Here is a 24,149-nt window from a genome sequence, read left to right on the forward strand (position 1 = left end):
TATAGAATATTCTGTGGCCTTTAAATGACTTCTTAATGGCTTTTGCAATCGACCCCATATTGAAGTCAACTGCAAGTCACGTTTTGTTGACAGTTCTGTCCCCAAGGGATATTCATGGCAACTCTGATTGGTCGAAGTGCAGCGACTTGTTTTTGGGTCGCTAAAATTGGTGCCAATCAAGTAGGAAGAGTCCTTCGTCTGGCGGGTGCTGAAAAAACAAGACGAAGGACTTTCCTGAAGTGCCCTATCTTGGCACAATATCAAGAAGCATTTTTTACAACAGGCAATGTTTGAAGAGCTATGCTGATGTCAATTTTTGTGCCAGGGATATCCCCAAAAGACTGTTCCGCATTAGTGACATACAAATTTGCCCATACTACACTACTACTGCTTACGATGAGTGGCCAGGTGGTCAGTTTTTTAAATGCTTGTTAAAATCAAATGACTCACAGTAAAATATAAAATTATGTACATGTAGACTTCATAAGCATGCAAAACCAGTTTTCTGTTAACTTTTTGTGGAATGGGTAGTCTAATAAATGGTTCTGAAATTCAATGAAGATAAAATTATATTCATTGATGTATGAAGTAAAAAAATACTTTAATTCCGATTTTATTCTACTCACAAGCTTCAAATTTCCATGGGAAAAAACATACCGTAGGTTGATAAGCCATTTCACTCTCTAGACTGTCCTCATCTGGCACAGAGAACCCCTGAGGAAATGCTCTCCTATAGGTCAGAGCATCAGCTGCTTTCACAGCAATAGCCAGGCTGTGAAGCCAGCTCCACTCTGGAACAAGGGAATTATCATGAAGCAATAACGTTGAATTGCTCTGTGTTTTAGATGAATGACATAGCACTTTATCCAAGTCCAGGCCAACAGCCAGTGCAGATAGAGATTGCAGAAACGGACTATGAACAAGTTGGTTGCCTTGGTTAATTTTGGTCTACAATGAAGAAAAGACAGGACAACTGAATAAGTTATTCCACTTGCCAATAAGCTGTTGTTGTCACTCTAATGAGATATAGAAACACTTGTGAAGGTTTGGGACAACTCAAAACAGCTGTGGAGACACTCGCTTGCAGCTTGTGTTCCCATGGGATTTCTCGTTCTCCAAGACTCCTAGACAAGTTTCTAACTCAATAGAAACAAGGAAATTGTTTTAAATAGTCAACGACAAGAAAATGAGTCGGAAAAGCAGATATGTAAACAGCAAGCCATGCTTCTGTTTTTAGTTTACCTGCAATGTGAAGATTTCAGAATAAAAACTAGCGATAAAAAACGATGTTTCGATCTCCCTGATATCATTTTCAAGTTGTAGAAAAAGCGAATGAAATATACATATATAAGTACAAATTAGGGGATGAGAATGTCCAACAACAAAATATGTAAATACAAGCACTAAAATGTAAGTGTTAAAATAATAAAAATACTATAAAAAACTATATAAATATCTTTGCACAGATTGAATCTGACTGTTTGACTGTTGCACGGATTGAATCTGACTGCCACTGAATTTCTCAAACTCTGTCAGAATTTTAATTTGACAGCGACCTTTGCTAGGGTTAAGCAGACTAAAGCGAACAAGTGGAGGTGATCTGCTAATGCAGTTGAAGGAGGCGTCGTTAGCGAAGAGCTACGCCTGAAGAGGAAGCAATTAGCAGAGCTTAGGCTCGAAACTCAAGATGTTTACAACAAAATCAGAGCGAACTGTTCATCACTACGTTTCCTTTGCATCCCAAAAACGATTGTTACCCTACGTAATGAACAGTACTGACAATCAATGAATGGCCACACCACGAAGATTTTACGGCTCCTTGACATGATACTGATATCGATGAACATATTAAGAACATTTCGTCCTACAAGCTTTCCTTCTTCCAAAAACTGGCACTAAGTCGCGGTCTTGACTTTGCTCTTCCACATCCAAGGAAATCAAAGCTGCTTTGAAAAGGCTTTCTGGAAATTAGAACCGGTGTTGAGCGAAGAAAACAACGGCTGCATCATTATGTTTGATTGCTTTGAATTACATCGAATGAAAGACCCCAGCACTACCAAGAGCAATGCTAAGAGCAATCGGCCAGTTGAAAAAGAAGAATGACATTGTTATCATGAAGCCTGATAAGGGATCAGGAGTGGTTGTGATGGACAAGTCAGATTATGTGCGCCTACTGAGAAAGTCCTCCATAAACAACGAAATCAAGTTTAGACCAGCATGTGCTGAAAGACCCAAAATGAGAGGAAGACCTCCCAAGCATTTCCACCCGCTATTTCAGAAAGAAAAGGAGTTAACTACCACTGTAGAAAGAATATTGCCCAAGGCAGTTGCTGGCACAGTTATCCAAAATAGTTCGAGACTAGCCCATCTCTATGGCCTGCCAAAAACCCACAAGCGATAACTAGCAATGTGGCCGATACTCTCGGCAACTGGGACATAAAATTTTATTACAACTTGGCAAAGTGGCTTGATGAAAAGCTTAAACCTCTATCAGTCAATGATCCCACCATTAGTGATGTTTTTAATTTCGTGGATGCTCTCCATGACATGGAAGTTGACAATCACAGCATCCTTGTTTAATATGACGTAACTTCCCCGTTAACCAATGTCCCTGTTGATGAGACGATACAACTTCTAGCTGAAAAGGCATTTAAGGACGACTGGTTCAATAAGCAGCGTAATCTCAACACTACAAAATCAGACTTGGTAGAGCTGCTAAATATTGCCACCAAGAACCAGCTTTTTCAGTTTGAGGGAGTTTGTATGAACAAACCGATGGTGTTACTATGGGTTCGCCACTTAGCCAACGCATTTATGTGCAGTATCGAAGATCGACTTCAGAACCAAGGCAAGTTACCTGAGTTCTACAAACGCTATGTGGATGACACATTGAGCATAATGCCTGAAACTGAAACAGCTGAAGCATTCCTTTCCTCTCTAAATGAGAGCCATCCATCTGTCAGCTTCACCATGGAACTTGGCGAACATGGTAAACTTACTTTCCTGGGAATGGAGATCGGGAAATGCAATGGTCGCCTGGAGACAAGGGTGTACAGAAAACCAACTGACACCGGATTATTACTACATTACAAGGGCCACGTCGATGTTAGATACAAGAAGTCATTGCTAAAAACAATTCTGGATCATGCCTTTAAATTGCCATCTACCTGGCAACTGTTCCTCTTGGAATGTGATCGTCTCATACAAACATTCTCCCAACTTCAGTACCCAGCCCAACTGCTGCAATCGACCATCACTAATTGTCACCAAGAAAGTTTCTGGGATCCAATTACCACACGAGCATGTAACGTAAATGAAGCACCTGTCAGAATAGTGCTACCATTCAAGGATCAGAGATCAGCCAATTCTGTGTGAAGGCAACTTGGGGAACTCAGCCGCAAAATTGGAATTGATATTCGCCCCGTGTTTACAAGCTGTAAGATCAGACAAAATCAAACCAAAAGAAAAGAAGCTGCCTATCATTAACCAGCAACTCGTTGTTTACTACTACAAGTGTGGTTTGTGCGATGCAAACTATGTCAGGTAGAACTTTTGCAAGAACTTGTGGTGACCAGACCGAAAAGTGCACTCCCCTTGCTAAACTTATTAGATGTTCTCACAGTAAATAATGTTTATAGACTACAAGCTCTGAAATTCACACATTCTTGGTACAAAGGCCTACTACCAAGCTTGTTTCATGATTTCTTTCAACATGCCAGTGAAGTACATGGATACTACACCAGATATGCATCTAGACAAAATCCATACATATCTAAAGTGCGTACCAATCCGCCGTAGGAAAAAAGATGACGGCTGTACATTTTACCACAATGCCTTGCGAACCTAACACAGCCCGTAAGGCACAAAGAAAGCCTTATAATTGCAATATTTGTCCCTGTACAAAGGATATTAAGTCGCCTAGGTGTGAAGATTTTCTAACGCTTCTGTACGTTTTTATGAACATTGTTTAGGTTTTTGTGTGCTAAGAACTATGGGTAAATGTACCAGTCGCCATCTTTTTTCCTACGGAGGATTCTGGTAAACAAACAATTGCTTATGCAGCGACTATTCTCTGGGACAATATCCCTATTCATCTTAAAGATCTCAATACCTTCAACTTCTCGAAACATCTGAAACTATTTACTGTATGAACAACATTCTGAAAACAAGTAATATTTCTATGTACTCCTTTTTTCCAATTTTATGTACATATCTCATTCTCTTAATAGCTTTTATTTCTCTTAAATCTCCATAGAAACATAATAACTGGAGGTTGTCTACAAAACCCTTGGTTACTTCAGTCTCCAGACTCATATAGTACACTTTTTTCTTTGTCTTTACGTTTCACTGATATAAAAAATAGGTCCGCAGTGCGAACTTGTGTGGGATTTCAGTCAAATAAAAGTTGATGTGCTTGGGATAAATCAGAGAAATTGTAGCTTTACAGATAGACAATATCATACGTAGCAGAAAGCTTGATCTATTACATAAGATCAGTTTTGGACACTGTCCAGATTACTTTATTCCATATATACATGATCTAAAGGACACTCATAGCTACAATACTAAAGCTACAACCAAGTATAACCTAGTTATTCCTAGGTGCAAGAGAGTTTCAGGTTGCAGGACTTTCCATACAAGCGCAACTTGCCTTTGGAATAATGTTGATGTTTCCATTCGTGATACTACATCGCACAAACAATTCACAGGAAAAGCACGCCAGAAGCTACTGAAACAAAATGCTACACTAGAACACTTTGTAATTAGTAGCACTTTCTGGATCTTATTTGTATTAAGTCAATTTAAATTTTAATCACTACTCATAAGTATATAATATGTAAATGATTTTATGTAAGATTAGGGAGGGCCATATTGTAAACTACTGGGCAACCAGTAAATTATGTTACCCTCATTAAATAAAGTCTTTTTATTTTTTATTTATTTATTTTATTTATTTATACATTTTGTCGTGTTGTAGTGATGAATGTCAAGTAAAGATACCGTAGAGTCCTGATTATAACATCCCAGGCTGCAGCAGGGTCCTAAATGAACTTTTTAAGGCAGGCGCCCACTGGCGACTGAATTTTTTTTTCAGTCGCCATATGGAAAAATGTGATCGCCAAAGTGTCAATAAAATTTTTCCTTCACAACGAAACAGAAACCAAAATTTTTGGTCGCCATTGGATTGCCAGCAAAATATTTGCAATTGATGTAATCAGGAATCAAACCAGTGTGTAAATCATCTTTTGACTACTCTGACAGATCTACATTTCCGCCTTTTGACACCCAGAGAATATCTAAATCTTCAACTAATTTCTTCACGGATGTTCCATCTCCACCTTGTAATAAATTACGGAAAGATTTCAGAACATCTTGGGACACCACATCGCCTGAATAAATATTTATGGCGAAAGAACGCATGTGGCCTCTTGCGCCTGCAATACGTATGTTATGGGAAACCGCTGAAAAAACACGGTGGCGAAACTTCGCACTGATCATAGCATTGAAACTTTGTGGTAGATTTATAATGAGGAAAATCGGTTTTATACTTCAAAAGCAGCGGGAAGGTAAAAAGTAAGTGCTCAATTGGCAGGCGGCTTTGAATGTTATTTTAATCGATTTGGCTGAAAATCAAAGTTATTGTATAATTGTCGTGGCATGAAATAGTTAATCGCCCGCTGGCGACCAGTTGTGAAATTCTGGTCGCCAGAGCAAAATTTTGTCGCATTGGCGACCAGGAAAGCGCAATTTCGGACCCTGCTGCAGATGAAAAAACCAGTTACAGGAGAAACATGTTTGGACTTTAGTCTCCAGGAAATTTGCTCCCTTAGGGATTAGTTACGTGGAACTCTTTATCGTAGTAAATGACCCTTTTACCAGTGAGTATGACCAATATTTCCGGAGCTAAATTTCCCGTAGTTAATGCCCATGAATACATAAAAAAGATCACATGCAGCACCCTTGACATTTAATGTAGTCAGTTGAATTGGTGTTTTGATGTCTAAGGTATTACTAGCAAATCACGTTTCTCTGTTTGTCAGTAATATGTAACCGAAAAGGAAAAATGTTTTTCCACCACGTGCCATTTTTGTTACCTTGGCAAAATCCCATGTAACCGTTGTTTCACAACGTATACTAAAACCCAGCAAAAAACGAAAAAAAACAAAAAAAACAAAAGTCAAGGGGGGGATCATTGAAAGAGTCATTGAAGTAAACACATTTTGCAGGTTAGGCTTGTTTTTGGCAGCAGGGGCAAAAATAAATGACATCATTGAAAAGCAAGCGCATACGAGATGGTTTAGTTTCAGGTTGTGATTATGGAACGTGCAATCAACAATAATGTGGCCTGTTTTGTCGGGATGCCAGATGACCTGCTACATAACTGGGACAATTAATGTTCCCAAACACAACTTTTGAATCGCATTGGCTTGGAGATGTTTACTGTGGGAACAGCTTTATTTCATTGGCTACATTTGTCCTGGGATTTGTTGATTAGTTCCAGTGGACACAAATAGATTAGTTTGCCGTAGCTGTTACACAGACGTTCCACCCCCCCCCTTCATGAAAAATTCAGTCTGTATCCAGTCGAAATTGTTCAGAAAAGTACTGTAAAGCCGTAAGAGTTAACAGTAAGCCTGAACTAAGGAATGGCAATAGAAATGTTGTCTACTTTTATTCCTCAGCGGAAGTATTACAATCGGTCGCTGGTTACACAGAGTTTGTTTATGATAAGTCAGCTCGATTGCAAATGTCAGCTAATATTTGTGCTTCCAGCTGAGAAAACTGTATGTAAATTAATATACTTTTAGAGATAAGCTTTTGTGCTTAAACATGACCAGTAAAGGTGAAAATGTTTAGCATGAAGTTTGAAGGCAAATGCAAATATTTAGTCCTTTTAAACTTGGGAGTCTATGGAAACTGCACCGTCACGCAACGTATCAAGAAATCATGGTTTCTCAGTCGAGAGGACCTCAACTTGCTAACCATAAATACACAGGAAAATACTGGGCTTTGTCATTATTTTATATCTGTCCGTAAAACTTCGAGTGTTGATATAAATATGCTGATTTTAGCAATAGACGGGAGTTGAAAGTAATGAAATCAATCAAGTGTAAATTTTATTCCGACAGTTGCAGACTGCGCGTCGCGACATGCACAATGTTTTACTTGAATTCATTTTCCACAGAAATTGTCGGGATTTTCAGCTGATCAAAGGAATTTCAATGTGACATAATTTAAATATGTACTCGCAGAAAGTTCTGTACGAGAACTGGAACTTTGTATGATTGTTGTATGATTGATTGATTGTTCCTTATTCATCCAAGAATTTCGTGTATACACAGAAAGCGAATGTTTACCCACCTTATAATAAATGGTGTGTCAAAAATAAATACGGCAGCGAGTGTCTGAGAAACACTAAGACCTGAGGTCTAAGATTCCCTCCGAATCTCAAAAACAAGTCCAAATTTACCAAAAAACAACACGCGGTAAGAGTAATCACACGTCTAATGGCCGCCGCTCAAAAACACTCAACCTTTTGCTAGTGGAACCCAGTCTACATGCCAAGTAGAAACCACGTGACAAATGCTTTACTCTCGTGGACAAATAAACAAATAAATAAATAAATAAATATTGCTGGCGTTGACAAAGTGTGGGAAATCCCACACACAAAAAAAGTGTACATGTACGAGTAAATAAAGTTATTGTTGTTGTTGGTATACGTGCCGACACCTCTATTAGTGCGTTGAGGAACACTGAGGATCGTCTTCAATTGGAAATCACATTAAAGAGCAACATGGAACAGTCTCAAGTGACATATATCGAGATTTTAAGATCTTGTTGCCAAAGTAAATTTGACTGCCTGATCTACGAAATGCTCTTTATAAAGGAGCTTAAGCCAACTTTGAACAAACAGTCAGATTCAATCCGTGCAAAGATATTTATATAGTTTTTTTTATAGTACTTTATTAATTTATCACTTACATTTTAGTGTTTGTATTTACATATTTTATTGTCGGACATTCTCACGCCCTAATTTGTACTTATATATGCATATTTCATTCGCTTTTTGTACAACTTGAAAATGATCTGAGAGAGATCGAAACGTCATTTTTTATTGCTAGTTTTTATTCTGAAATGTGTTTCAAAAAAACGACTTACAAGAATGTAAAGATTGTGAGTAATTTAAAGAAATACCTTCTCAAATGAATATTGCTCCTGTAGTAATGTTGGTAGCTTCTCCAGAAGCCCACAGAAAAATGGTGCCTCCTTTAAACCCATAACTCCATGCTGCTTTAGTTTTCCGGATGCCCAGGCCACCAAGCGGTTTTTATCAAACACTTGCTCGTTAAACTGCACCAAGACTATGTCCTGGTAACGGAAGATGAAAAAGTGCAGTAAGTGCCAAAGACCTTACCTCTTACCTCAAACAAATTGGAACAATGATTTTGAATTTTGATTGATATAAGAAGTATGGATGGGAATAGCGGCAGTGTCATGGACACTAGAAGTTAGAGGCAATGTTTCACACTTATACAATATTAAACTGGAAGGATAACAATTATTGCTGTGGGCCAAAACTTTGAGAATGTGTTTAAGTTCTTTGTGCCACCCCACCTTAGTCAAATGGGATCTTGCCTGCTTTGTTCCAATAAAGTGCATTAACCACAGAGTATTTGTGTGGTATCAAATGATGACATCGACCAAATCGAGGTAATCATCAGTGTAAATTGGTTTTCTGTACATGTGTGTGGACTGAATTACGATCATTGTGTGAACTGCTCACAATATAACAGAACAATACCATACATTATCCCCTTTAAAGGCAGCTGTGACGCCTTGCGCACACGTCCATGCAAGGGACAGCAGTTGACTGTCTCTCTGGTATGTTTGTGCCACCAGACCATCCTGAAGATAAAATGAAAAAATATAGATAGTAAACTTCTACTCAGCGCAACTGAGTAGAATTACTTCCTTAAAAGCTGGAGTAACACTCACAGATCCCCTCTCCCCCAAGAAAAGGTCAATATAGTATCTAATAGGTACACGGCTGAAACTAGCTGAACATTTATGGGAAATGTCATTTTGAGCGATCAGTGAACATGTTAATTTAAAACACTAGTTTTAAAACTGATCTTAAAAGGTGTTATGATCTTATAACAACTTTAAAAACTAAATTTTTGGCACACATTCTGTCGCCTTGTGATAATTGTTTACAAGGTTACGTGTAGGACATGTGACTTAACCAATGTCGGAGAAAGTAAGAGATCTTGGAATTTGGAAGGGGTACAGAAAAAACAAGCTGGGCACGAGGTCGAACAAGGAAAGCACAATAAGGCACCACGCCGTAACATCGGATCATGAAAATCATAATTCTACAAAGGAACATAAGCAATAGGCAAGAATGCCTTTTCCTGGAAGCTTTGCATTCCATTAAAGACCATAACTCTATTAACAAACATTTACATTTCGGCATCCCTGGGGACAGCGACAAATAAAAACTGTTTATGCATGCAGTGACACTGTTTCAAGCTAATTCTGATGAAAGGAATAGAAAGTGTGCCGACAATTTAGTTTTTAATATTTTATAAGATCATAAAACCTTTTCAGATCAGTTTCTAAACATAGTTTTTATATTTACTGGGAAGTACATAAATTTGTAACACCACCAAGGTACCAAGTGTTAGGTAACTGAAAAAAAGGAGTATTCATTTGCTTTGTGGTTGAGGCTTCAGGTTGCACTTAATTTGCGAAGAAAACAAAACAACTACTTATTGGAACCAAGCAAAAGCTTTCTCATTGCACAAACCCAATTCTCAACCTTTCGTTGCGAGGCACTGAAATCGAAGAGGCTGTCAACGAAATGCTGCTTGGCATGAAGATAGATAAACATCTTAATTGGAATAGCCATATAGCTTACATGATCACTAAGTTAAATTCTAGGGTCGGTCTTCTTAAAAGAGCCAAAAAGTACCTGAATCTGTCACTTAGATAATTGCTATACAATGCTTTAATTAATGCAATCTTTGAATATTGTTGTTCAGTGTGGGGAAACACTAAGATTGATAATTTAAATAGGCTCTGCAGAATGCAAAAACGTTGTGCCAGGGTAATTTTAGATGCTAGCATCTATGAAAGTTCAGTTGGCCTTTTCAAGAGGTTAGGCTGGATCCCCATTGGTGACATACTGGTAATAGAGTTAAGGAAACTGTGTATTATGCATAATATTATCCATGGGAAGTGTCCTGATTACTTTAACCATTATATTCGTTTTGCCAATAACAGACATCATTACACAACTTGGGCATCAATTAACATGGACTTAACCACTCCTTTTTTTAACACCAAGACCGGCAAACGTTCATTCTTTGCAAGTGGCACTAGCAATCAAGACAGTACCACGAGGGGCTTCATTCCCCTTTGTAAATTTAGAAATCTAATATTCAAGAAATACAAAGATCGGAATTCTAGAATAGACAACTTTATTATTGGTAGACATTTTAATGAATTTTCAATTGTATTTTTTCTTTGTATTTGTCTATTGAATTTGTAATTGTAGTTGTTTGGAAGATTTTAAGGACCATGATGAGAACTACTGGTTTTATCACTAACTGTGTTATCCAATAAAGTCATTATTATTTATTTATTTACTTACTTACTTATTTATTTATTTGTTTATTTATTTATTATTTATTTAATTCGTCACTATTTGAAACATCCTCTCGTGATTCGTAAACGAATTTGTGCATTGGTTACCTGAATGGCCCAGATGTTAAGAATTCCTTTATCACAGCCAGAAGCCAGAAAAGTTCCACTGGAATTGAAGGACAAGGACGAAACCAAACCACTATGGCCATTGGCTTTAAATAGAAGACTAACACATCTGTCGCTAACAGGAAATTGCTTTTCAGATGATTTCAAAACATCATCAAACTTAAAGATAATTTGGACAATGCCTGATTTCTTCCTCCGATCTTTTCCAGTGTCCTCTTCACCTCCCTTTCTTGACAGCCCCAGCAAGTTGGCTGACTCTAAAGCAGCAATTCTTGACTGCAGGGTGGAACCACCACACTGTCTTTCAGAGACAATAAATGCTTTGACCATCTTAGAGAGATTTTCTTTGTCCGGTTGCTGAGGAACATACCACACACTTATGCATCCATCAGTGCTTCCACTGTTACATAATAGAGGAGAAATAAGCTTTTCAATAATTACGAGATTATTATTGTTGTGAAAGATGAAAATCTATTGATCCAAAAGAAAAGCCTCTAAGCAGGGTTGATATATGTAATACTGAAGCCATCACAAAACAAACTACAAATCAAAAGGCTTTTTCATCCAACTCGTGATATTTGAAACAGTGCTTTGGGAGGTTAAAAAGATTCTAAGGAGTTTGTCACAGTTGTGTGACACAGCATAAATTTAACAGCAATCACTGATTTACAGACAATCTTTAAGTTTATTAAGGTGGAACGCTTGAGCTGTTTTGATTGTTACGACCTAAATGAGTTCTGACAAAAACCTGAATGTGTTATGTAGGCAGTACTTTACAGATAAATAACTATAATCAACTTAATTCTTTCACATGCGACCAAATCCACATTTATTGTACGTCTCCTTTCCCTTAGAGTTTCCCTATTGAGTCGAGCGCTATTCCGATATCAATGTCTCTGTCCTTAGGACTCGAGTTATTACAAACATCTTTGTTTCTTTATTGCACTAATAAACGTTGAATCAGGGGATAGAAATAATTACTCACACGAAAGCAAATCCTGGTGTGGGCAGCATTTTTTTTCTCTGAGTTACTAAGGGATGATTTGCACTTATAAAGGAAACAAAATGTTCAAGAAATAAAAGTAAAGTAATTATATAAAACAAATGAGAAGATATGGAAATTTGAAATAATTCTTTGCAGAAGAAAAACACTTCTCAAGTGAAACCCTCGCACGTGATTTTTGGCAAGGTTTTGGTAAAAGCTGCCGTCAAAGCTGTTGATGGGTCGAATTAAACAACCACCTTTGTTGCATACCAGATAATCTTTAATTTGGGGGCCCTTGTTTGACTCCAAACGCGAAAAATCATTTTACCGCTTTGGTGGCCATTCTGTTCGCAATGGTCGGTTCTCTCGGAAATACCCTGGTTGCGGAATTACCACCAAAAAATTTTTACGACCTATCAACTCACTGACTAAGCGAGCGAGTGAATTATTTCTTCCCCAACTAATTGCTATAACTCATTCTAGCTATGCTACTCTAGCTAACACTCGTAAAAAAGGTCCAAGATTGAACCCCACGTACATAAAGTGCTGTACAATGATCCAATCCAGTCAGGCACTTACATGGCAAGGTACGATGAAGTGTTTGTTGCATTAGAATTGCTGAACCACTTGAAGCACGATATTACAGAGCTGTCAAGTTCCACAGAATGCCTGAGTAGAATACCTTCTTCAACTTCATACCATATCTGTAAATGACAAAAGATAAATAAACTTACGACAACTTAACTTAACTTAACTAAACTTAACATAACGTAACGTAACGTAACATAATGTAACACAACATACCATTCAACGTTTACATAGATGGCTGATAACAGTTTCCAGCACTTTCCACCAGACAGATCCACAGATGTTACAATATTGGTTTCACGCAGGTGCCTAATCATTTGTGAACAAGTTACGGTAATTTTCATGCCATAATAAATTACCATAGCAACGATTTAACCAATTACGAAAACCCTAATCTTAGCTTTAAGGTTACCGTATACCTTCAGGGGTGTCTCGCGTCCAAGCGATGCAGCGCGTCCGGTTTAAGCTGTAGATACCTAAGCCCCTATATCAAATTAAAGCTTATAGAGCTGGCTATCAAACCATACCAAAACTTTTGAAATAAAATGAATTGCCAATTTTTTCACGGCCACTAAATGCAAGCGTCCTAATCACCTTTTGGAAGCTACAAGTCAAAGCGAATTTTGTTTTTCGCCAATTTATATTTTTCCTCGGTTTCAGGACAAAAAGCGCTAAAAAAGCGTGTCTGCGTTTTTCCATATTCAATTGTAGTAAAAAGTTACAGAACATTTTCGAAATAGGATTTAAAAAATGTGAAGTGATCGTACAAAAATCGCTCTCGGAGAAAAAATATTTCAAAATAAACAATTCGCAGACACGGTTTTGTTTTTTATATGTTAATCTAGCTACTGTCCAAATTTGAGGGCAAAAAAACAAATTCCGTTTGAGTTGTAACTCTGTAAAGTGTCTGCTTCAAGCGAAAAAATTTATCCGAGAAAACAGCGCTAAGAAAAATATCTTGCTTCGCAAACAAACTCCGCCCACAAACGCCTTCAACTGGGTTCTCAGATCACTGAGCCAATCAGCGCCTGGAAAATTTACTACCAATTAACTCGCGGTGAAATTTACGCGTGAATCTGCAAAAAAACCTTGCCGTTTCGCAATGCGCTCAAGGCGGAGAGATAATTTTTCTGCAGCTGGGTTTTTCTTGAAGCTGGTTTGGCAAAATGGGGAAGACGAAAAAGGATACGAACGCTAGAGTAGCTGGGCGACGAGAACAAACAAAAGAAAGCGCGGCAGAGCAAATGTGCATGGATAATATTCCAGTGGATCTCGATGAGTTAGACGATTCATCGGTATCGATCTCAACAAAAGAGTCACTGTAAACATCGCTGTTATCGCTGTCGAGTTCCCAAATTTTGCACAACCTTTCTCTTCTCTTGACTCGATCTTTTTGCCCGCTTGATACGTCCGTCGCTTCACCCGCGAGGCCAACTTTCGCTTCTTCACTCATTGATGTATTTTCATTCATTCTTCGCTTTTTCGAACTGGTAAACGGAGTTTTCCGTGGTCCATGTTCACTTATAACTTAACAGAATTGCATCTAATACGAAAAATGCTTGGATTAACAATGCTGATTAACTGAGTAGCCAGCCAATTCGTGGTATCCATATCGGTAATACTCCCGCGAAAGGTAGTCTCGGTTGATTGCATACACGTTATAGGGCTGTCAATCAAGAGGGAACTTTTACTTCCGGCCATAACGTAAAACATCCATTTCTCCGCCAATATTAGGTTTTTTTCAATTTTGTTTTCAGAAATTAGAGATTACTCTTCGACCATTAGTTTGAACCAAAAATCCAAATTTGAAGAAAATTGCCGATCTGAAGGTATACTGTAACCTTAAGTACTTATGATTCAAAAACGGCTCTAAAATTAATTGCCTCATTGTTATGGTAACTTATAATGCTGTGAAGATTATCACAACTTGTTCACCAGTGATTGGGAATTTGTGTACTGGTAATACCAATACTGTAACATCAAAACTGATAATTATAAAAACTGAAAAGAATTTATTAATGAATGTCGGTTAAAACACCACAACAGTCATGCTATGCTACTCTGTTTGTTGAAAATTAATAAAATCAAGTCTTGTAACGTGACACATTCATATAACACAAAGACCACAAACTTTCAACAATAAACAGTGCACTGTTGACTGTTTAAAAAGTGAAAAGACAATATATCTTTTATATTCCCATATTGTGATCTCAAGAAGTTTCCATCAAGCAAATAAAAGCATCTCCGTCATATACTCGTTAATTAATTACTCAGTTAACATCTTAATCTTGTTTTCTACAGATACTTTACCTTAACACATTCATTTTCAGCACAGGAAGCAAATGCCTCTCCTTTAGAATCAAACTGAAGTCCAATGATCAAACTCTAGACACCAGGACACATACACATGTACAGAGTGAAAACCTGTCACAGTATACAGTAACTATGACAGAAAATATACCATGCCATAGAAAATAAAGCCAATCAGAATACAGGAAAGCTGTTTTTTATTATTACACTCAACCTTCCCATCATGCACTGTATTGATTGTGTGGGACACTGTCGTTCCTACGACATTGAGAGAGTATTCCATGGTTTCTTTCAAATAAATCTATTTATTACAACACATTACAAAAAAGATGGACTTATTCCATGGACGATGGTATACCACTCGAGAGGCATTGCATAACTAGGATATATCCTTTATTTGAGGTTTAGTAATCAAAATGGCCACAAATAGGGTTTTTCAACAGAGCGATTTTTTCATGTCCCTCTTCTCTAATACCACAAGAGAACAAGCATACACACTTAAGCTTTTATCTTTGTTTTGTAGCATCTATTTCAAGCCATCCATAAGCATATATGGCCACCGTGAACCTTGCAGTCTTTTTTGACTGCATTTCCCAGCTAAATAAGCTTCGTTTCCTGAAGTTGTTGCTCAATGCCCTACAGGCGACAACCATTTTTAGCTGATTGCGAGTGGACAGAATTTCAAAAGATGTGTAACGTAAAAAAAATGATACTTAGTTTGAAAATGCACAACGATTTGATATTCTCAAACTCATTAATAATTCATCAAGTTAAAACAAAGAAAATCACAACCATGAGGGAGGTTTGGATACCCGGTCTTAATAGGTATAGATTTTGATGCTTTTACTTTTCTGCTTACTCCTTAGTTTTTGTCTTGATTGAGAAGATATATCAAACACTCGAGACATTGTTTTATCAGCTATCCAAACACCTTGAATTTTTTCAAAAATACTCTGCTGCACATCCTATTTTCAACTCCCTTCTCAGTGTTTGGACATCGCGATGAAACAGTGTCTCTTGTTTATGATATATTTCGAGTCGTATGGATTATGTGCTGCAATTGTACGGCAAAAACGGAAATTCATGGGAGGTGGGAGGTCTCATGTGGAGTACTCCCTTCAAAATTGTGCGAAATATTGACAAAAAATAGCCCTTCTCATGCGACATTTCCACGAAAATTCGAAAACACATCAATTTTGTAGAAATTTGTTTGCAATACCTTTGCACAATACTGTACCAGGGATCCATATTGGCTTTTTCTCTAAGTTGTCAGCTGGGTAAGTATACCAGATGACAGATTTGCCCTGGCAAAATTTTACTTGCCCGTTCACTAGAGAATAATGGTATTGGACCAGCATGTAACTGAAAGTTTACTTTTCTATTATTTTCACGCGACCAGTCTTCAACTGCCAGTACATGTCAGAGATCGTGTCCGTAGTTGCGGCTGTCAGCGGACACAGAAAATCCAGGTACAAATGAAAATCAGCCTCTTCACTGCCATGAAGGTTTAAAGGGAGGCTTTCGCTCTTCCTGCTCATATTTGGCTTGTTTTTCTGAAGAGGTAACGTCACTAAACGCCATATCCTGATTAAAACAGCTGATGCCATCGTGCCATGTGTTTTCAAGGATGCAGATGCAGTACAGAGCATCAGCGGTTGGCAAAATGAAAACTCAGCCTGCATTGATTTCATTCATGGAGAATATCACATTACCAAAAATTAATGATAATTTTATTGCGAATGAAAGCTGCAAATCATTCTCTGTTTCCTAAAAGTTCCAAATGGATAACAAGTAGTCAGAATGCTGAGAACTCATATGAAAATTTAGGAAATGTTTTTATTTTTCTGGTAGAGTAAAACTAAACTCGTCCAGCGGACAAGTTTTCATATTGTTTTGGTCGTCCTTATGATGATTTTATTGCCAACGAAAGCTGCAAATCATTCTCTGTTTTCTAAAAGTTCCAAATGGATGACACATGGTCAGAATGATGAGAACTCATAAGAAAATTTAGGAAATGTTTTTATTTTTCTGGTAGAGTAAAACTTAAGTCGTCCAGCGGACGAGTTTTCGTATTGTTTTGGTCGTCCTTATGATTTTTAGTTGTCACGGACGATCGAAAGACTGCGAACATGGATCCCTGCTGTGTGAACATTTTTAAATGCGAATACTGTTGAATGTGCTTACCTTATGAGCTTCTATGATCTTAACTTGGTCATTAGGGTCTTTCATTGCTAAGCAGATAACACCATCTATAAATCCAGCCACAAAACAGTTGCTGTTATCGTACCATGCAGCCTTGCAGACTGGAACTAAAAAATCATACACATACAAAGGTAAGTGTTTGCCACAATGCTAAAAGCTTAAAACCCAAAGGTGGACCTGTTCATTTAATATGTTTCCAGTATGTTATAACAGATTATTACTGAACAGATACCCTAACAATATGGACAATTGAAGATTCAACAGTGTAGTGCTGGAAAACAACCTAAGTTACAACAATGACACAGCTAGGTTTTCTCACTACTTGAGATGTTGATATTTCACCATTTTACTTTTGCGTAATCCTCTGTAGGAAAAAGATGGCGGCTGTACATTTTACCACAACACCATGCGAGCTTAATACAGCCCGAAAAGTACAAGGAAAGCCATATTTTTGCAGCACATATCCACGTTCTATCGACATTGTGTATGCTGGGTTTGAAGATTTTACAACGTTCCTGTATGTTTTTATGAGCGTTGTTTAAGTTTCCTTGCGCTAAGAATTATGGGTAAATGTACCAATCGCCATCTTTTTTTCCTACAGCGGATTGAGTAAGCGGTTATAGATCGTTTTCACGTGACATCATCAAATTCCAAAATCCAAAACTAAAGAGCCACGAAAATTTTTATCTTCAGAAGGCATAAGGGGATCTAAACTTATATCTGTTTACAACTTTTCAGCTCAATAGCGTGCTTTGTTTGGAAACCAGGGCCGTTTGAAGTTTAGAGTTATGGTGGTGCATGACATACCACTCCGATTGCATTTGTGGAAAAATATGCACTCATCTAGTGATTTTTAGCCTTTTTAGGAGTTAAAGTGTTTGGAAAAGTGCTTGTGTAAATGTTTGTTGGTTCAGTTCAGGTAATCAGTCGCCTAGAAAGCCAAAGTAAGTTCCAGATGTTGGTGGAGCACAGAGCTCCACCAACATGGTGGCTCCATACTGGGCTCTGTAAATTTGCGCAAAACATTTTGACGAATATCTGAAGTTTGGGAAAACGCAGAGACCCAAAATTTGGAGAAGTGTCTTCTTTACCTGTCTCCTACAATATTAAAATTTCTTGACTTTATCCACTGAATAGTTCTCGATTTATTTTTTCGTTGCGTGGCAGTGAAAACCATCTATTGTTCAAAACGCATGATCACTTATTATCTCTTAGGATGTTAGGTATATGTACCTCCTTCTCTTGAACACCACTGTAGCTCAACTCTTGTGAAGGAATTACGATCGTACACCTCAACAACAGCTAGTGAGCCATCAATTCTTCCAACCAGCAGAGAATCCATTATTCCAACTTCACTTTCCAGGAATCCACGGGACACAGGCCATGTTAAACATGTGATGTGATGAGGGTGAATCTCCAGATTACAATGCCCATCTAAAACGAAATGATGTAAAAGGCTTTAACCTTTAAAAGTAGAACGTCATAAAGTAGGAGAAGGATTCTTGCATGTCATTTCAAGTGGTACTATGATCATATTTTTACCCCTTGATTTTTTAAGTACATCACATAGAATTCCATGAAGGAATAAAAATGCCGTTTACCATTTGCAAATATCTGCATTAGTTCCGGAGATATTTAAGTTTGAAACATGTGTAAAATATGCAAATAAGATGACTGATGATGTCACACACTCAACCCAATATCATATCAAGTATAAAAATAGAGCTATCTTGGCCAATTTGCAATGCAGACCATTGAAACTTGGTAGGCTAATAGTTCTACAGAAAACACTCCTACGACTATAAAAAAAATTCTGTTCTCATGGCAGCTCACTCTTTTCCAGTTCCCACCCACTTGATTTCAATATGTTAGTAGTTATTTTCAGCTCGAAAAACAGGCCACGAACTCGAGCTAACATATTTATATGCTTGCTGGATCGTGCGTATGAGGCACCATTTGCAAATACAAAAATGGAATGCCAAAGGTGGCCAGAAATGCCTTTAATATTGAGGAGGTCTGGAACCCAGTATCTTGCCATGGTAACAAAACTGTTATGCTCGAATTGTGGAGCAAATTTAGAAGAATCTTTCTGCAAAGAATCAAACATTTCTGATACAAATTGGCTGAGATATCTTTTTTCATCATATCTGATGAAAATTTGGTTGAGTGTATGACGTCATCACTTTGCTCATTTGCATATTTTAAAAACTTGAGTATCTCAGGAACGAAAAGAGATATTTGAAAATAGTAAACAGCATTTTTCTTCTCATGCAGGCTACTTGTTCATGTTTTAAAATGGCTTCGTTAGGAACGATGCGTTTTTCATCATAGTACCACTTTAACAGTTAATGTTAAAAAAGGAAAACAATGTGAAATGTGAACTAACCCAATAGTGGTGCACACAAACAACAAACCTTCTACATGATTTAGCAAAAGTAAACTTTCAAACAAACCTATCACGGTCCAAATATTTAACAGGTTGTTAATTGCTCCAGCAAGAAGTTTGCCATTGGCCTAGAAAGTCACAGAGAGTATATTGGTTTAGCACATTGTTGGAAATAATATTATTTCATCTTCAACTTGACTGAAAGCTAGTCAAAAACTCAGCCTTAGAATAGAATTCACTAAACAGTCTTCAGTTCACTACAGCTTGCGTTTTTTATATACTTTTATCCAGAGAACATTTTTATATTTTACCATGATTCATCCTGGGTACGACCATTCTATATTTGCAAAAGGTAATATGTTTTGATGAAGGATAATTGTAGAGGGGGAATTAGTGGAAGGGGTGCTGGTGGAGCACAGTTGTGTTGACGGGCTGGAGTGGCACTATGCTACTAGGGTGGAAAAAATCAAAAATCATTCAAAATCATAGAATTTCTTACATTCCAGCAAACATGACCCATTTCTTCACCAGTATTGTCCCTGAATTGCTCATCATCACTTTTGTGGTGTGAAGAAAGGAAAACACATGTCTGTTGTAAAATGTTATGTGTCTTGGATGACATGTTCCAAATGTGGATGACTTCATCAAGTCCACTGTTGAAATCAAATTGAACAGACAAGCATGAAGACAGTCAACATAATACACAACACCAGGACGAGTCTTCAAGTGTTACATACAAAAATTAAGAAAAATTAATGCTTAGGAGGTCCTAGACACAAGCTTAACAAGGGACTTAAAATTTCTTTCAAATTGTCCCATAATTGTCCAAATGATTCTGTACGAAGCCATACAAAGGATTCCTTAATGAAACTTGACAAACAGATCTAAGCACTGAAAGATTTCTCCTTCAGCTGATCTCTTGGATGCATCACCTTAACTACAGTGCCTACTAAATACAAAGGTTTTTTAGCGCCAGATTAGAACCACGCATTTTTTCGAGATATTTAGCCTAGAATCTCAACAAAAATGCTGACATCAGTATTTTTTTGAAAAAAGAAAGAAAGGATATTTCTTCAGAGATTTCCTCAGAATTCCCCTTTACATATGGAAAAGCAAACACATACTACATGGTAAATAGTAACATAAAAACCATTTTTGGTATGTTTTTAATAACAAAATCATTGCAACAATGCTTTTAGCTTCCTTAACAGCCATCCTTTTGTTCAGCTAAATACAGTCTAAATAGCTTTTCCTCACAACTAGAAACTAATCACATGTTGAATAGGCTTGCAACTTCCATTTCATAACATAAAATGTAGGGGTAACCACACATTTTTTAAGGTTTATCATCTTTTTTGGAAACTTTTATGGTGTCCGTTATATTTTTTCCTGTCACCTCCCCAGTAAGTAAAACATTTGCGTATCACACCCTTGTTTTGCGCGCCCACTACGCCATCTGCAGTTACATGTTTACAGTTGGATTTCAGTATGATGTTTGACAGAGAACAGCTAGTTTTTCAGCTGTAAGACGTTAACAGTTAGTGATTAGAGATATGTTGCTATTCTGGAGTTCCTGGTTTAAGTACAGGTTCGTTAAGCTTGATTTGGTAACAAATCAAGTACGAAAATCAAAAAAATCAAGTTGGAAAATTTTGCTTTCACTTTAGTTGTGTACTTTGTGGTGTATTTAATTTTAAACCACGCCTTGCGTGATGCAACGCGTGATGCGCAGAACGTGAGGGTACTAACAAAAGTAGGCACCATCCCTAAGCATGTCAACTGTAATGTCTGGCACCTTTTCAATGCTCATTGAATAGGCTCATCCAAGATGTTTCTGATGAAAACCTGGAAAAGATCTGGTGTGTTTATTTCATTGAGAAAGCCCTAGATGGAATAGGCAGGGTTGCCAAAGTGTTTAAGTAAGTTGCTTTATGCTTGGTGTAGGTGTTGATTTTACCATACCTTTCAAAACAATTAGTAAATTTCCCAGTAGAGTCCTTTGTCAAGATCAAGAAGTACATTATTGTACAGTAGATAGTGATTTTCACAAGCAGCAAGCTACTTTTGATATCCCTGTAGAGGGCACGATTATTTTCTTGGGTTTTTGTTATCTGATCTGCTGTTTTCTGTTGTGAATTCTTGGTGGCTTCTGCCCACCTTCATCAGTGTTATTTAAGTTTGTTATTACTCGCACTACAAGCCCATGTGCTGTTGTTTTATTGATTTTTTAAATCAACGATAAGTAAGCGTGAGGGAGCGGTTTCCTTATGTTGACAGCGGTGCTGTCCAAAGTTGAGTGCCACGACTCCACGAAAAGCCGCGTTTGAGGATCTGGGCATCTCTTGGGTGGATGTTGTGATACGTGGACTCAGCATGCTGTTTAATTGCTGATTCATTGCTGCTCGCGCGGCCTGGATCATGCTCGGGCCCATGAAAGCTCCACGAGCACTCACTTTCCTTGACATAGGTGAATATACAGTCACGGCAGCTCACTTTGTAGACAATCCCAACTATTCTTTACTCTCTTCCCACAAATAGGGCAGCAACAGTTTCCAAGCCCTTAATTAAATGTCTCAGGTGTATTTTTGTAAAGCTCCCCAAGCAACCCTTAACAAAGAGGTGAGTAGAAGTAAGAATGTGCCAGCCAGGCGTGTTGTGCCTTTCATCATGCTCTGAGTATATTTCAGTGTACACAATGTTTAACAGGTATTCTATATAAATATATGGGTGTGGTAATTGCTGTTCTTGCATCATCTTTCAATAATATGTGTACCCAAAGGAAGCCTGAAATATATCACGGTTTAGCTACATGAATGAAAAATGATTGACGTACATGATCTTTCATGCAAAGGAAGTTGACCTGAAGCAAGTGAATTAGTATGTACTCTAGCCTTACATGTATCTGGTGCACAGAGCAGAGGGACTCACTGCGGTAGGGACGGGCTCCATGGGCCACGCAGTTGGGTCTAGAGTAAGGCGGTGGGCCAGAACCCCATTGTCTATATAACTATTATTTTACAACATCAACCGAACAATGTTAATCCATAAAAGGCAAAAAAATAAATAAATAAATAAATAAAAAAATAAAAATTAAAGAACCAACTTGTTGCCAAGTTAATTTCTCCAAAAACCAAACCATATCAAAATGTCACTGTCATTTCCTAAATTGTTCACTTCTGTACAAGCCATGCTTCATTGAGGCATGAACTAATCTAATGTTGAATTCAATGACTTTGGATTCTCTTCTTTCATTTCACTGGAAGGTTCTAGCAGCAAGCCTGTAAAGCCTGAGCATTGCTATTTTGTAGCTTATAATTGGAGGGGTGAGTGTAAAACCATGCTAAGTGACGATTTGGGTGAAAAAAAAAATTTTTGCGAAAGGGCTTGAATTTTGCATGTGGTCTTCGATGTAATAGAAAAACGTGGCCCTGTATTTTTGTTGCTGGTTTTTGCTTTGTTTTCAAGTTATAACATATGCAAAAATACTTGGCTTTCCCTAGTCATGTCTTTAGGAGTTTATTTGTTGAATAGCAAACAGGCAGACTGTTTATAGTGTATGACAACAAAATCAAATCTCACAGCATATATAGAGCAGAAATCTGGGAACAGATTGTTTACATTGGTTCTTGTGACGTGAACACAACACGTGAATCGATCGAGTGTGAAACCAAATACATCGAACAAAAAAGAGATGTGCCGCATTAGAGCTCTGTCAAGTTATATCTTAAGCATTGTTTTAAAGTACCTTGTATGCCTGCCTGGTGGTTGAGAGGCATCATAAAGTCTCGATAAACCCGTAAGTCATCAGCACGTTTTAAAGAATCAAAATGTGTTCTGAAACTTCAAAGGCAGCTGATATACCGTAATTGTGTTATTGGTGTTCAAAGTCAGATTGAGTCAGGCAGCAAAGTCCAAGAGCAGTTCTTGCCCAAGAAAAATACCCTCCGCTGAGTCGTGGCCCAATTGCCAAGCGTTGCTAGCGTCAAAGTTTGGAAAGCGAGAACTGGTTTCAGACTTATAAAATTTGTCTTGTATCGACCGCCATATTTCCCGCGCACAAGGTGTAAAGACCCTTCCCAGCATGCATTGCGATCACGTTCTGCAGACGTTTCTCGAACTGGTAACTAGACTGTTTAAACATAATAATGGCCAACAAGTAGCGATCGATTGTAACATAGATCTGTGATCCAGGTTGCGTTGATTTTATTTCAAATTGGCATGATTTGTAGTGTTTTGAGCTTATGTGCTGCGTGAAATTGACATTTTGCTGGTTTCTAAGTGAAACCAACATCCTTGCCGTCACGCGTTAACGTGAAATCAACATTTTAACCTATTTAGACCTGAAATCAACATCATTGAGCTTATGCACTGCGTGAAATTGACATTTTGCTGGTTTCTAAGTGAAACCAACATCCTTGCCGTCACGCGTTCATGTGAAATCAACATTTTAACCTATTTAGACCTGAAATCAACATCATTGAGCTTATGCGTTGCATGAAATTGACATTTTGCTCGTTTCTAAGTGAAATCAAAGTCCTTGCGGTCGGGGTAGGCTGATCCTTTGTTATGATAAACCGAGGCGAGACTTTGACTTATAACAAAGGCTTGGCTTGGCTATTATAACAAAGGATCGGCTCTGTTTATCATAACAAAGGCCCGGCTTTGTTTATTTGAAGGCCTCGGCAGGAAAAGGGTGTTTGATTATTTTAATCAAAAGTGAACTTTGTCGAAAACGCTCCAAATTTTGCATGCAGTTTTGTTTAGGTATGTTTAGCAATGTCCCATAGTTTTTCCACTAAGCTTCACTTTGTTTTCAAGATATTGCGTATGCAAAAAAAACCACTTGGTTTTCCTAGCGGCGTCTTCCTAAACGAAGCAAAACCCAGCAGGAAAAATTCAGGACCA

General features: G+C 37.8%; 2 protein-coding genes and 1 pseudogene across 7 annotated transcripts in view; 2 read left to right on the top strand and 1 right to left on the bottom strand.

Annotated features, from left to right (window-relative positions):
• The window catches only part of LOC145479127 (putative E3 ubiquitin-protein ligase HERC1), a 304,004-nt gene that overhangs the window by 58,846 nt on the left and 221,009 nt on the right, over positions 1-24,149 (bottom strand). For 5 of the 6 annotated variants that reach the window (XM_081457396.1, XM_081457389.1, XM_081457421.1 and 2 more), the window contains exons 46-56: positions 19,744-19,897; positions 19,312-19,372; positions 18,092-18,292; positions 16,841-16,965; positions 14,657-14,731; positions 12,338-12,462; positions 11,759-11,821; positions 10,756-11,173; positions 8,809-8,907; positions 8,197-8,370; positions 658-948 (exon numbers count right to left, since the gene is read on the bottom strand). In XM_081457396.1, the coding sequence (XP_081313522.1) occupies positions 658-948; positions 8,197-8,370; positions 8,809-8,907; positions 10,756-11,173; positions 11,759-11,821; positions 12,338-12,462; positions 14,657-14,731; positions 16,841-16,965; positions 18,092-18,292; positions 19,312-19,372; positions 19,744-19,897 (1,786 nt within the window). The remainder of the gene's footprint in view (positions 1-657; positions 949-8,196; positions 8,371-8,808; positions 8,908-10,755; positions 11,174-11,758; positions 11,822-12,337; positions 12,463-14,656; positions 14,732-16,840; positions 16,966-18,091; positions 18,293-19,311; positions 19,373-19,743; positions 19,898-24,149) is intronic. The other variant, XM_081457404.1, reaches the window with a different exon arrangement.
• Positions 958-8,188, top strand: LOC145479664 (uncharacterized). Its single transcript, XM_081458084.1, has one exon. It carries the CDS (start codon positions 2,764-2,766, stop codon positions 3,373-3,375), a length of 612 nt encoding a protein of 203 aa, XP_081314210.1. The 5' UTR covers positions 958-2,763; the 3' UTR covers positions 3,376-8,188.
• Positions 22,992-24,149, top strand: part of LOC145479257 (uncharacterized) — a 4,970-nt pseudogene continuing 3,812 nt past the window's right edge.

The sequence above is a fragment of the Orbicella franksi genome, chromosome 1 (genome assembly GCF_964199315.1).
Source record: "Orbicella franksi chromosome 1, jaOrbFran1.1, whole genome shotgun sequence".
NCBI lineage: Eukaryota > Metazoa > Cnidaria > Anthozoa > Scleractinia > Merulinidae > Orbicella > Orbicella franksi.

Coding starts and splice junctions, on each gene's coding strand:
- LOC145479664 (XM_081458084.1), top strand. CDS start 2,764: ATGAACAAACCGATGGTGTTACTATGGGTTCGCCACTTAGCCAACGCA.